Raw genomic sequence first — 14,551 nt, 5'->3', positions numbered from 1 at the left:
ATCACATTCATGGCACTGGGCTTCTTACTAGAAGAGACAAGAAGATTGTATGAGCCAGAAGTCTAGGAGTCCTGGGGCAAAACAATGTTTTCTTGATGTGTCAGTCACAGAGCTGTCTTTCTGGTCCTCTAGCTTTTATAATCATCCTGCATTCTCTTCCACTATGTTCTTGAGCATGAGTTACAGATATTGTACTGTAGATGTATTCATTGAGTCTGGGCACTGGGTCTGAGATGAGTTGTTCAGTGAATATTGACCAGTTGTGCTTTTCTGGAAATGTCTCTATCTTCTGCATACTAAGGCATACTTGATGAAGGATTAGACCTACAATTATCTATGGGTATAAGGATAAGTATTTAAAATGCAGTTACAAATTATGATGGTTTAGTAAAGTGGTAGAAGGATCTCCTTTAATACCCAAGATCTTCCTAGCCCTGGATATTTTGGTTGTTTATAGTACCAAGTATAATTTCCCTTACTTTGTTGCAGCCTTTAAGCCCAATTAGATAGGTGTTGTTTACTGCTCAGGTATGACAACCAGTATCATGCTTTTAGAAATGTCTTGCCAAGGAGGTCATTGTTGTGGTTCATAGGCCTCACAACTTGGTAGGACTCCCTTGGCAACAGCATAGTTAGTGTCTTCTGATATTTTTATTATCAAAGTTAATACTGAAAATCCAATAAGAGAGTCAAAGACATCCCCTGCTCCCACTGTCATGAGTCTCACAAGAAGACCAAGATATGCAACTGTCACATATATTCAGAGGGCCTAGGTCAGTCCCACTCAGGCTCCCTGGTTGTTGGTTCAGTCTCTGTGAGCCCCCATGAGACCAAGTTAGTTGATTCTGTGGGTTTACTTATGACATCCTTGACCCCTTTGGCTTTTACAATTTGTCCTCTCACTCTTCAGAAGAATTCCCTGAGCTTGGCCCAGTGTTTTGTTGTGAGTCTCTGCATCTGATTCTAGCAGTTACTGAAGTCTCTCTGATGACAACTGGGCTAGGGCCCAATGTATGAGTATAACAGAATATCATTAGGTATCATTACCTTGACATTTTTTTTCCAGTCGTGTTTCGTTCTATCCTAGGTCTCTAGGCCATCCAGTCTTTGGGTCCTGGTGCTCCAGGCAGTGCCATGGGTTAGGTTGTACTCAAGCATGGTTATGAGGCTGGAATAGTCATTGGTTAGCCACTCCCACAATCTATGCACCACCATTATCCCAGAGCATCCCATAGGCAGGATAGACTGTAGGTTGAAGCTTATGTGGCTGAGTTGGCGTCCCATCCACTGGAAGTCTTGCCTGGTCACAGGAGATGGCCACTTTAGGTTATGTATCTCCTATTGCTTGGAGTCTTAGCTGGTGTCCTCCTTGTAGATTCCTGGGAGTTTCCCTTGCACCAGGTTTCCGCCTTACCCTGAAATTCCCCTCCCCTTCCAGTAGTCTCTTTTAGTACTTGAGAGGCCTGACATTTTCTGAATAGTAATAGAGGAGAATAAGATAGGGAGAGGAAGAAGGGAGGCTGGGGGTACTGGGAGGAGAGGAGAAAGGGGAAATTGCAGGGGAGAGAGAGAGAGAGAGAGAGAGAGAGAGAGAGAGAGAGAGAGAGAGAGAGAGAGAGAGAGAGAGAAAAGAAGAAGAAGAAGAAGAAGAAGAAGAAGAAGAAGAAGAAGAAGAAGAAGAAGAAGAAGAAGAAGAAAAGGAAGGAAGGAAGGAAGGAAGGAAGGAAGGAAGGAAGGAAGGAAGGAAGGAAGGAAGGAAGGAACAAAGAAAGAAAAGAAACAAAATTCCATAATTTGGAAGTAGCTAGAATTCCAACATTTTTTGAAGAGTGGGTTTGTAACTGCCACAAACACAAGACCTTCTGCTTTACTAATGGGTAGATCATCTCCAGGGAAACAAAGGGTCATGCCATTTTTTCTTGACAATCTAATCACTGGTTGACATCAGCTATCACCTAGAATACATGCACATAAATTTTAACTCATCAAAATACAAGCATAGTGAAAGATGATGTTAATTTCCAGTAAAGCTAAGTATGAATTTTAATATGGAGATCCCATACTAGGTAAAATGACATTAGTCATGGGGATTAAGGGATGGTATTTCTAAGTGATAATTGCAATAGTTAGTTTTTCTGCTTAGAAAAATTTATACTAGTGAAACTGATGTATTTTACATAATTTTTCATGTATCCTTATTGCAGGTTAAAAACTGTATAATGACATGCTTTCTTTCTTAGTCTAATGAAATAAATATTTTGGATGTTGGGAGTATCTAAGACAAAATAGTTATATAAAGGAGAAAAAATCTAATCCTCATGGAGGAAGCTTTCAGGATAGATGCAGCTCAAATTCTGTGGGTCCTAAGTCCAAAATATGTAATGTCTCCAACAACAAGAACTTATCTTCAACATCTTGGATCAACCAAGGGCAACATCAATAGCCTATATTGTTTTGGGGTCTCTTGGATTCCCCTAACAGCTTGAAAGGGGCTTTCTCATGCTTAGCATGTATGTGTAGATACATGATGTGTAATTTTACATCAATAAAAATGATTCCTTATGAATTTTTCAAATATTCTTAGTATTTATTTTTCTCTCTTCTTCATTCTCCTTCTTAATGGTTCCTTCTCCCACTAAAGCCCCACCTCCCATTTTTCTCATTTCCTCCTTCATATTGTTTGTAGCTTGCCATTTCCTTCTCTAGTGCTGTCCCTTCTATAGTGCCTTTTTACATTCCTAGTGTCTGAGATTCCTGTATGTTACATACTCACATACGAGTATTTTGTAGCTATGGATGACAGATGAGGGAGAACATGCAGCAGCATTTGTCTTTCTGAGTCTCCGTTACTCCACTCAATATTGTATCTTCTAGTTCCATTCATTTATGAAGGAAACTCTCAATTGAGTAAAGAGGAAACCCACAGAATGAAAGAGAATTTTCTATGGCTATACATCTGATGGAGGGTTAATATACAGAATATATAAACTAAAACAGAAAAAGAGTCATGGAAACAAATGATCCAATTAAAAAGTGAGCCATTGATCTGAACAGAGAGTTCATAAGGGAAATATAAAAATGGCTAAGAAATATCTCAGAATTCTCAGTAAGTTAGATGTAGAACTATGATTAAGTTATACAACTCTTTGGCATGTGTCCAAATGACTCAGCAATCTACTCCATGGATACTTGCTCAGCCATGTACAGTGCTGCTCTGTTCACAATAGCTAGGAAATAGAAACAACCTAAATGTCCTTTATCAGATGATTGAATAAGGATAATGCAATACATATACACACTGGAATGCTATTTATCTATAAAATCATATATATATAATATTTGTAATTATATATAACACATATGCATATATTTACACATATATCATAACTTTATGTAAATATAACTAGATATGTTATATCATTATGTATGTAATTTTCCACACTGATTTTTCAGACTGGATGCACCAATTTGAATTCCCATCAAGTGTGAATGAGAGCTCCCCTTCCCTCATGTGCATTCTAGCATTTGTTGTCAGGTGTTTTCTTCATATTAGCTATTTTAACTGGGGTAAGATGAACTCTCAAAGTTGCTTGATTTTGTATTCTAATTGCTCAAGATGATTAACATATTCTGAGACATTTCTTAGCCATTTTTATATTTTCTTTTGTGAAGTCTCTATTCAGATCAACAGTCCACTTATTATATTTAATTTTACATATACATACATATATGAAAACTCATAAAAGAGCTGATCTGAGAATCCATTACTAAAACAACAAAGTTTATTTGTCAAAGAATTATGCCTGTGTATTTAACTGAAATTATAGCACTTTCACTTTTATAGTTATCTTTCTTTCATTACAATAACCATTTTCTGATTATTTAATTTATGCTGAAATTCTTATACCTAAGTAAAATTTGTTATTTTCAAATTATATTTATTACTTCATCTGCATTCCATCCCCAATACTACAGTGGGGGAATATATGCCAAGGCATTCTCTTTTCTTAAATGTACTCTTATTATAAACAACTTGTTGAAAAAATTTAATTTGACAGTTGAAGTAAAAAGTAATGTACTAAAACATTTTTAAATAACTGATAACATTTTTCTTCTTTGTTATTTTGACTGTGGTTCTACTTGAAGAAACAGATATTCTCCAACTTTTCTAGAGACTCAACAAGATTTTATAATTTATGAGTATAAAGTAATTGTAATATACATCATAATCTAATTTAGAGCATGGGAGATATAGCTTACATCTGTAAACTTTGAGTCAAATGAAAGGAGCTATAAATTGGGAACTAGTAATGTATGACTGAATATGGCAAAAGGAAATTATCTTTTCATGATTTTCATAAATTCACTTTCAAGCTGATTTAGAACTTTAATACCTGTAAATTTCACTAACAAATGTGGTCCTTTGTCACCTATCTTTATGTATATATCTGAGCTATAAAAGTTTACTATTTTCTTATTGTTAAGAGAAGAAATTGTACATGATATCTTCTTAATTTCCTTCTAGCACTATTATAAAATGATTCTTCAGCAGTTTTATATTATATTACATTCTTAGTTTGCTCACCAGTGTTCCCTTGCAGAGCATACAGATGATATTTTCTTAGACATATGAATAAATATTGGAACTTTTAATTGTGTTTATTAAAGATATGTCAGGAGTCTTGCTCACAAATATTCTTAATTTCATTTTAACACACACACACACACACACACACACACACACACACACACACACACATTTTACATCCTGGATTACTTTCCCTTCTTGCAGTTAGTACTTCTTTACTTAAAATCAATAAAATGAACAATTGCAATGGTTGGCCTTTTTACTTATTTGTTTTTCTGTGTTTTTAATTGTGGATCAGACACATATTCTAATCTCTTTAAAATATATTTTCATGCTATTTGTAATAAGAAGTTATTATGAGTTGAAAATATATTTTTCAAATATTCATTATTTCAATGCTTACTTGTGATTTACTTTTCTGCTGGTAACATGCAGCATATTCTTGTTAAATAACTATGCACACATTTTACTATCATTAAGAAATGAGTCCCATTTTTAAATTGATGGTTCTACTTTAGGTATAACAGCTGCAGCGATGGCTGAGGCAATGAAGCTCCAGAAGATGAAACTTATGGCAATGAATACTCTGCAGGGAAATGGAAGCCAAAATGGGGCTGAGTCAGAGCCAGATGACCTTAATTCTAACACAGGTGAGTGCCTTGAGCAGTTACCAAAAGGCAACACTTACTGTTTTTTTATAGGATGGACGAGAGGAAGAAAAAAGAGCCAAGAATATTATCTGTGCTTTGGTTATAAATAGTTAGTTTGGAAAGCCTTTAGCTTTTTTGTAAGATGTACACTCAAATTAGAAAATTATCGCAGTTTATAACCCAGATTCCCATTTCATAAACATTTGAAATTTCTGTTTTTGTTTGTGACACAAGGTTTCCCTACAAAGCCCAGGTTGACCTTAAATCCATACCATTCTTCTTCCTTATCCATCAGGCCTGCCATCTTTCTACTGTTCTTCTGTGATGTAACTTAGTTCTAATTCTAATATTAGCTGTTGTACTCCCTGTTATAAATGCAGTGCCTGATTCCTGATTCAAGCCATACGTCTTACTCCATCATTCTCAAAATGAAAGGCACAGCCCATGTTCCAGGTTCTTTGGGCCAGTCTTTTCAATTGTAAAACCACCTGTTTAGCTGAATGATGGTTCTGGTAGACACAAAGCATTATTCACAATGCCTAAGTTGAAAAGCAGTACAACAAGGAGCTAGCAAGGAAAGACAGAAGAGAGAGGGAGGAAAGACAGAAGAGAGAGGGAGAAAGATGCTTGTATAATCAGTCATGTCTTTTCACTGCATACTATTTGCTTTTATTCCTTTATCCTATGATAACTGTATTTTGACCTTTGTCATATGAAAGTGTTTTGACATTTTGGAAGGATGTGATTGTAACTATTAGCACATGTAGATAAACTGACAAATAAATGACTAAGATTTAATTTTAGAGAAAAAATAGCAATTGAGGTGACCAATGATGGTTTCAGGAAATACAGTTCCCAAGCTAACTCTACAATTAAACTCAAAATAATGCAGCAGATAGATGAGTAGATTTATCTCTTAAATTCAGGGTTTCTAGATGTAAAAAGAATGCTATGACTTCATTTTGGAGGGAAAACTGAATTAAGTTAGAAAAGTAGTTAATTAAAGTAGTATGTAAAATGACTCTGACTTCCCTCATGGAAACTTGCAATGTTCCTGGTGAATTATAGACTTAGAATTCTTTCAGCAAGTGGTATTTTCTTTCTATATAGCATTGAAAATATATTTTATGAATTCATAATATCTGGAACTCTGGATCTAATAATTCTTACCAAAATCCAGTGAGAAGATTGTTCTAACATTTGCAATCTGCAAATAAAGAAACAGAGGTATGGAGTACTTTGCTTTGCCCACATTGTAAAGCTAGTGAATTTCAGCCTTAGTATTTGATCTTATATCTAACTCCATCCACAGAGTTGATATTTTCAGGATTCAGTAATAGTCATTGACACTGTATTATGAAAAGACATTGTCTTGATCTAATCATTAGACTAAAACATATTAAAATGAGAAAACAAGGAGAGAACTATCAGCTTCTGTGTCCAAGGGTCTATCAGCTCAAGCTGAAAATCAGCCTTAAAGTATCTGAAATGTGACCAGTTTAAGGAAAAAAATCTTTTGAAATTTAATGTTATGAATTATAATTTGAAATGATAAATTTATTATGTACTTACTCAGCACCCTACATCATTTATATTTCAGAATACTAATTTTAAAGCAAGACTTTATGAAACACCTTTCTTCTTTATAACAAAAGATCACAAAATATTTTGTAGCATACCAGTGTCTCAATTTCCAGGCTACCTAATTAATAACTTTACTTTATAGATATAATCTTCTATGTCTCAATGTGTACATTGCTGTGATAAGAAAAATTTCCCTCTGTATTTGATGTTATATGGGGTACTATAAAACAGAAATATAGTCTCTTTTATTCACCACATAACATTTAAAGTTCGTTTTGATGTAGTATAGCATGCTCTGCACCCTGTGTAGTAAAGGAGAGCCAACTTGAATCGAGAGTATGGTATTAGTCTATTGAAGTTTCTGCATTTTTTTCAAAGCCTGCATAACTAAAATGCTTAATAAAATACAAAATAATAAATTATAGTTTTAAAAGTTTACATTACAAATGTATATTTATTTTAAGGATTTAATGTGACATAGTCTCTTATTCTGAGAGACCAATATGTCTTTGATATCTTTAGTTTTCCTATCTCAAGATTTGAATGGGATCAAAGACTAGGCCAGATTTCTCAACTTTAGTTTATTTTAATGCCTTCCAGGAAGAAAAAGAAGTACATGGTCTTGACAAAGGAGATCAGAGTCGGCAAAATTTATGGCCTAATTACTAGTAATGAGCATGCTCTTCCTGAATGTTCATAGTTTAAACAGAAGTGGGAAGTTGACTATATAACCCAAAGGAAAGTTTGGCTTAGAGAATAATTAAGCTTTTATTTACATGGTAGGTACTGGATACTATCAGACAAACAAAATATACTCAATTCAATAATAATATTCAATTTTGTGTGTTATGAGTTGTCAGTGAGGAATACACACTGAATTTTCATTTACATGGTGACATAAATGTGAGAATTAAGTAATAAGCTAGTAGTCATTTGGTATTTTGATACATGGAATTCTAATGACTTGAGGCACCTAGCAAATAACAGGCATTTCATAAACAATAAGTATCACTAGGTATACTCATTATTTAATTCAGTCCTTGAGGTTACAGTGTTTTTTTATATGGAATTAACAGTGATGATGCATGATATTTTAACAATGAGCAGGCAATATTTTGCTCTCTAAAAGCAGAAATTAAGAATCCCTGAATTTTATTGTGATCTAAGAAAGGAGGTATAAAAAAGACAAATCAGTATACATGTTACTCTAATCTGAAGTAGATGGCAGTAAGAAAACAGGAGAAATAAAGTACTATGAAAATATAGAAACAAGAAGAAATGTGTCTGTATTATAAGAGAGCCATACAAAGATTCCAATGAGTATGCAATATTTAAATTGGTGTTTCAAATATGTTAGAGTGAATGTACTATCTCCATGAATAGTTGTTTACAAATGACTGGTTCCTAGAGCCTTCAGATCATATTCATATATTGGGTGAGAGCTGTACGTAAGGATGGAGAAAATGCCATATTTGTTCAATACAAAATTATTTTCATTTTTGTTTTTTAAGGATGTCATATAATGTGTTTTGAACACATTCACCTCCCCCACCCAACTCTTTTCTTTTCTAACTCCCTTTTCCTGCCCACCTAGATTTGTCTTATTTTATTTTGACTCATTAAGACATATTCTTGGATGTTTCTTTTTCCATTGAAGTGTGGTCCACTTATCAGGGACCAACTCTCCCTTTCCCATGAGCTATCAGTTACCAATGGCTTTGATGCTAGGGGTGAGATCACATGCTAAATTTTGCCTCAATGCTGTGATTTGGTCTGTCTTCAGCTTGTACAGGTTTTGTGCATGCTATTGCAACCACTGTATGTTCATTTGTGCAGATGTCCTGCTATGTCTAGATGTTTCCTTGTAGTCATCCACCAACTCTGTCTGTCACTCTTTTTTTTCTCTGTGTTCTGTACTGATCCCTAAGCCTTGTGAGGGGTGGTGAGGTATACATATTACTTTAGGGGTGAGGTTTCTGTAATATCTTAATCTATCAACTTGTCCAACTTTTGGTCTTTGTGTTAATCACTTCCTTAGTTGCTTTTCTATTGCGATAAGAAAACACCATGTCCAACACAACTGATAAATGAACCATTTAATTGTGTTTTTGTTTCTGGGGGTTATAGTCGATGATAGCTGAGCAAAGACATGACAGCAGGGAACAGCTGGGAACTCACATTTTGATCCACAAATAGCAGGTCAAGTGAGCACAATGGCAATTGAGTGAATCTTTTAAATCTAAAAACAGACCCCCAGTGACAGACCTCCTTCTACAATGTCATACCTCCTAATCCTTCTCAAACAGTTCCATGAAGTGGGGATCAAGTATTCTAATGTATGAGTCTAGGGGGGGTCATACCTGTTCCAACAACTGCACTTGCTCTCTTTTGCAAATTTCAGCTTCTTGTTTTGATCTAAGATGTTTTGGTCTATAAATATTATGATAAATCACTGGAGTCAGTCAGAATATTATGTTCATTTATCAGAATAATAGTAGTAAGTTTTTCCCTCCAGCCTATGACTTGCCCAGCCTTAAGTTCTTGGCCTGATAATGGTGTCAGGTATAGGTTTCATCTTGCTAAGTGATAATTAAATCCATTGACTTTGTCATCGGTTACTCTCATGATGTAAATGCTACTATTGCACTGATAGGTGTCTTGCCAAACCAGTCATTGTTATAACTCACAGGGTTCAAAACTGGGTATAATTAGTGATTATTTTTCTCCTTCAGTAGCTGTAGAGTATATTCCAACATTATAAAAGAGACCATCTAGGAAGAAGCATCTTAGTTTGAACCATCCTGTTTTCATATTTTCTTATTGTCTAGTATTCATTGCTGCTCTGTGATAAGATAACTCAATTAACTCTTTATGTATGTATTTATATATATCTCTATCTCTATATATTTGGAAGCGTTTAAAGTCATAAGTTCCCATATGTCTTTTTTGAAAGGTCTTTAGTGTTATTTATCCCCCCTTATTCCCTGTTTTATCTTCCTCTATATTCTCCCTCCTCAACTTAACTCTATTTGCCCTATTATTCCCCTGAAATCTTTCATACAAGTGCATTGTATTTATGCTCCCTTGAAAGTTCCTACATATTACTTGAAACTTTTTCTTTAATGAAAATAGCCATTTTTTCATACAATATCCCCCCAATTTCTCCAAGGTCCTCCTACCTCCTGTCCCATCCAAATCCATACACTTTCTATCTCTTTTTAGAAAAGAGATATCTAAAGAATAATATTAAAATAAGATAAAGTAAAATGAAACAGAAAGAAACTAAAGAAAAGTATTCAAATATTCCTTAGTTTTTGCTGTCCTTTCCTGTATTCCCTCCTTTAATCTCCTCTTTCCACCCCTCCTTATTTGATCTTCCTGTTCCAGGTCACTTCTGCACCCCATCCATTCATAATTACTTATTCTATTTCTTCTTAGGAGTAAAAGTAAGAGATATAGAAATAAGAAAAGGAAAAAGCTCAGAGGCAAAAGGTAGATAGGATAATTTAAAGTTAAGAAAAACTGGCAAGAAATAATCCAAGCTAAGGCTAGAAATTTATAATTAAGAATAAACTCCATGTGTGATTTATTTGGGAGCTGGGTGGCAGACCCCCCCCCAAAAAAAAAAGAGCAAAAAGAACCAACAACAAACCATATTTGTCCTTTTTTGGTCGGAGTTACCTAACTCAGGATCATTTTTTTTCTAGCTCCATTCATTTACCTGTAAATTTCATTTTTTAAAAGAGCTGAGTAATATCCCATTGCATAAATAGCTATATTTTCATTATACATTAATCTGTTGACATACATCTAGGCTGATTCCTGGTTCCAACTATTGTGAATAGAGCAGCAATGAATATGATTGAGCAAGTGTCTCTATGGTAGTATGAAATATCCCTTTGGTATATGCCCAAGAGTATTATATCTGGATCTTGAAGAAGATCTATTCTCTCAGCTTCCTGAGGAACCACCACATTAATTGCCACAGTGATATATGGCTTTGCACTCCCACTAGCAATAGATGAGTCCTCCTTTCCCCACATCTTAGTCAGTGTGAGTTGTCACTTGTCTTAATTGATCTTAGCCATTCTGGCAGGGGAAAGATGAAACCTCAAAGTTTTGATTTGCATTTCCCTGATGACAAAGGATGTTGAACACTTATTTGGGTGCTTCTGAACTGTGTTTTCTTCTTTGAGATTTCTCTGTTTAGATATTCACTCTCTCTTTAAATTGAGTTCTTTGTTTTCTTGATATCCCATTTTTGAGTTCTTTTTATATTTTAGATATTAGTCCTTTATCTAATGTGTAGTTGGTAAAAAAAACTTTTCCCATTCTGTATCCTGTTACTTTGCCCAAATGATGGTTTCCTTTGCCTTATAGAAACTCCTCAGTTCCATGATGTTCAACTTATTAATTGTTGATGTTCATGCCTATGTTAATGGTGTTCTGTTCAGCAAGACTTTCCTGTGCCAGTGAGTTCAAGGCTATTCCACTGCTTGCAGTGATCCAGACTGACCAACATCCTTTGTTGCTACTTTTTATTTTGTAACCCCCACAATTCATTGACTCTTGTCATTTAATTATGGAACTCCTGGATTATATTTAAGTGTAATAACTTTTATCAAAATATGGTTTGAAATATCATCTTGTCTATATTTAAACACAGAATAGTATATGGAAAATTAGTATTTTTCTAGAGAGAATGAGGTCACCCATTCTGAATTTGGTTAACCATTCTGAATTTTTCTCTTCACACAAACCACCTAGGCATAATCAGAATCCATACTCCATGACCTTAAGAAATTTCTAAATATTTTGACTCATCAAAAGACATAAAGAACACTGATATAAAAATACAGAGAGCCTATATTTAGTTGAGAGGTTTGAATGACTATGGGAAAAAGAATATTGACATATATTCTTATTTCATTTCAGTTCACACTTTCCAATAATTCTGTAAAACTAAAAACAAGAGGTGGAATTAAAATTAATAAAATTAGGATTTAAAAGGAAAAGCAACTATAAATGCTTCAAGATTCTTAAGGAATAAATAGCATTTTCTCTTGCAAAAACAGGTGGGTAGTTTCTCTGATTCGTGGTACTTAATAGATTCTGTAATGGCAGCACCATGACTCTGCATCAAGATTTCAGCATAAGTAACAGTCTGTGTTTCACTGGATCTGAATGAGAAATTCTATCTTTTATTGTTTTAGGAAATTAGTCTGTGTATTATTGCGCCTGGAGCTTTGCAATTAATCATTGGTTGTGGCTATGGAGAGTCTGTGGGAAATAGATGCCTGAGTAATTTTAATTGTAGCTATCAAGTAGGAAATGTAGTTATACAGCAGTGGGTCTTTTTTAATGACTATAACGAAATCTTTGATATACTTCTACATACTAGTAAAAATACAATGGTTATTTTCACATCTATTGCTTCGTGGGGGAAGATATATGCACCATGATTTCTTCTGGAGAATCTAAGATGATGAGCATATAAATCTTTATCCTCCAAGTTCCTGCTTATTCTGATTTTTGTACTGGTTTAGCTTCTGTAGAGCAGATGGTGATGGCTTTGGTGCTTAGAAAATATAGGTTTCAGTAGAAAAGTTGAAGCATGTAGAACTTCAGTGTTCAATTAGAAAATCCCATGATTGTTCAAGTGTTAACTTGCAGTGTTCAATTAGAAAATCTCATGATTGTGTTCTTTCTTTTTGCTTTCAAAACATTTCATTAGATATGAACATGTTTCTAGAGATTCAGATGAAGCCTGATTTTTTGTAGTTGATCATGATTACAAATAACTATTTTGGGAAGGGTTTTTTCTTGAAATTGTAATCATTTCTTCTATACACATTTCTTGTAAGCTGATAACATTTTAAAAGCAATGTAAGCTGGCATCTCTTGCTACTGGAGAGAGTTATAGTATTTATTCTTTATTTTACTTTAATGTTTTTAATTTTTGAGAATTTATTTCTCTCTTTCCATCTCCCATCTCCTTTTTCTCCTGTCTCCTGCATTCCTCCTCAATTTCATGGCTGTTTTTCTTTCAGTATTATTACACTTACACACCCTACTGGGTCCATTTAGTGTTTTGCCCATGTACACCCCTGAGTGTTTGTGTGTGTGTGTGTGTGTGTGTGTGTGTGTGTGTGTGTGTCTGTCTGTCTGTCTGTCTGTCTGTGTGCTTAAGGCTGGCCACTTGATTGGCTAACTTATCAGGTATCATGTTTCTGGAGAAACTGATTTTACCTCTTTTAGTAGCAGTTGATTGCCTATAGTTCTCTGTATAGGAGTATTTGGGTCTTGTGAAATTTCCTCCATCCACAATCGCATCTAAACTAATATTATTAATTGCTTTTTGGCAACCATATTGTTAATATTTTAAATGTATAACACCCACATCATATTTAGAGGACATTTTCAACATGTAGGCATCCTCGTCTAGTTCTATTTTTCTGAGCCCTATTCCTTGAAGTTTCTTAACTATTAGGTGTAGGGGGCATGGTTATGTTATAGATGATTTGATTGGTTATATATCAATTGGAGGCAAGTTGTTCTCTTCATTTTGACTAGTAATGGATCTCTGTAGTAATTTCAATCTTCTGCAAAAGAATCCTTTTTGATGAGGGGTAAGAGCTACATTTATCTTCTTTGTAATTGTACTCTAGGACTACTCAGTTAGAGGGAATTCATGCCTGGTACTGTAAACCTAGTCAACTCCCTAGGGCTAGTGCAATCTTGGATCTAGAGAATGTTATACTACTCACACATCCCTATTCCAGTATAACATTATGCCTATTCTTAACACATCAATTGGGTGCTTCTTTTCTGTGAAGTGCTGTTAAGGTTTGTTTTACAAAAGTTAATTCTTTTTTTTCTTTTTATTTATTGTCTCACACAATACATCCAGACTGTAGCCTCCCCTTCCTTCACTCCTCCCAGTTGCCCGCCCCACCACAACTCCCTTCTCTTCCAAATCCAATGCTCCTCTGTTTCCCTTCAGAAAAGACCAGGCTTTGTTTTTTTAACATCAGTGATCATTTCTCAGTTCTCTTGTTTTTATTTAGTAGTTGAACACTATCCTGAATTTGATGTTCTGGTAGTCCATACTATTTATTTCTTACAAGATATTATGTTTAGTGCTGCCACCAGATTCTGAACTTATTTTCACAAGTGTTACGTTTTTGTTGCCTGATTCAAATGTGCCTCTATAAATGTTCAGGACACAGACAGAAATATTTATTCTGCTCTGTATATCTCAGAAGGCCTTTTGTTTAAATCATCATAGTCCCAAATAGACATTGATCATTGTGATCACTTTTGAATGCACCATTTTTTTTTTATTTTTGTGAACTCTTTACAGGTATATGACCTGCCTTGATTTTCAGTTTATTGATGAGTCAGTTGTTTAGACTTGTCAAAAGTCATGATAAAGTCAACATAAATTGCATCTAATGTGCTCTTCTATTTCTCAAGCTGTCATTTTGTCAGAGAAGGGAGATTAGGTTGGCCAGACAGGACTTGATCTTTAGTAAGCCAGGCTGAGTTTTACCTAGTGTGCTATTGTCCTCAAGGCATTTGGAAATTGAGTTTCTACTGTCTTCCAGGACGCCTGTCCTATCATTTCAAACTAAATTTTAAAAGGATGAAAAATGCCAGATGAGAAAAAATGTAAGTAATAGCTCTTTTTAAAAATGGTGCATATTCCTATTACATGGAACTGCATTTC

General features: G+C 34.6%; 1 protein-coding gene across 7 annotated transcripts in view; it reads left to right on the top strand.

Annotated features, from left to right (window-relative positions):
- Positions 1-14,551, top strand: part of Dach2 (dachshund family transcription factor 2) — a 497,078-nt gene that overhangs the window by 308,981 nt on the left and 173,546 nt on the right. For all 7 annotated transcript variants that reach the window (XM_076562911.1, XM_076562912.1, XM_076562907.1 and 4 more), the window contains one exon: positions 5,107-5,238. In XM_076562911.1, the coding sequence (XP_076419026.1) occupies positions 5,107-5,238 (132 nt within the window). The remainder of the gene's footprint in view (positions 1-5,106; positions 5,239-14,551) is intronic.

This window comes from Peromyscus maniculatus, chromosome X (genome assembly GCF_049852395.1).
Source record: "Peromyscus maniculatus bairdii isolate BWxNUB_F1_BW_parent chromosome X, HU_Pman_BW_mat_3.1, whole genome shotgun sequence".
In the NCBI taxonomy this organism is placed as follows: Eukaryota; Metazoa; Chordata; class Mammalia; order Rodentia; family Cricetidae; genus Peromyscus; species Peromyscus maniculatus.
This window is presented reverse-complemented; position numbering and strand designations above follow the sequence as displayed.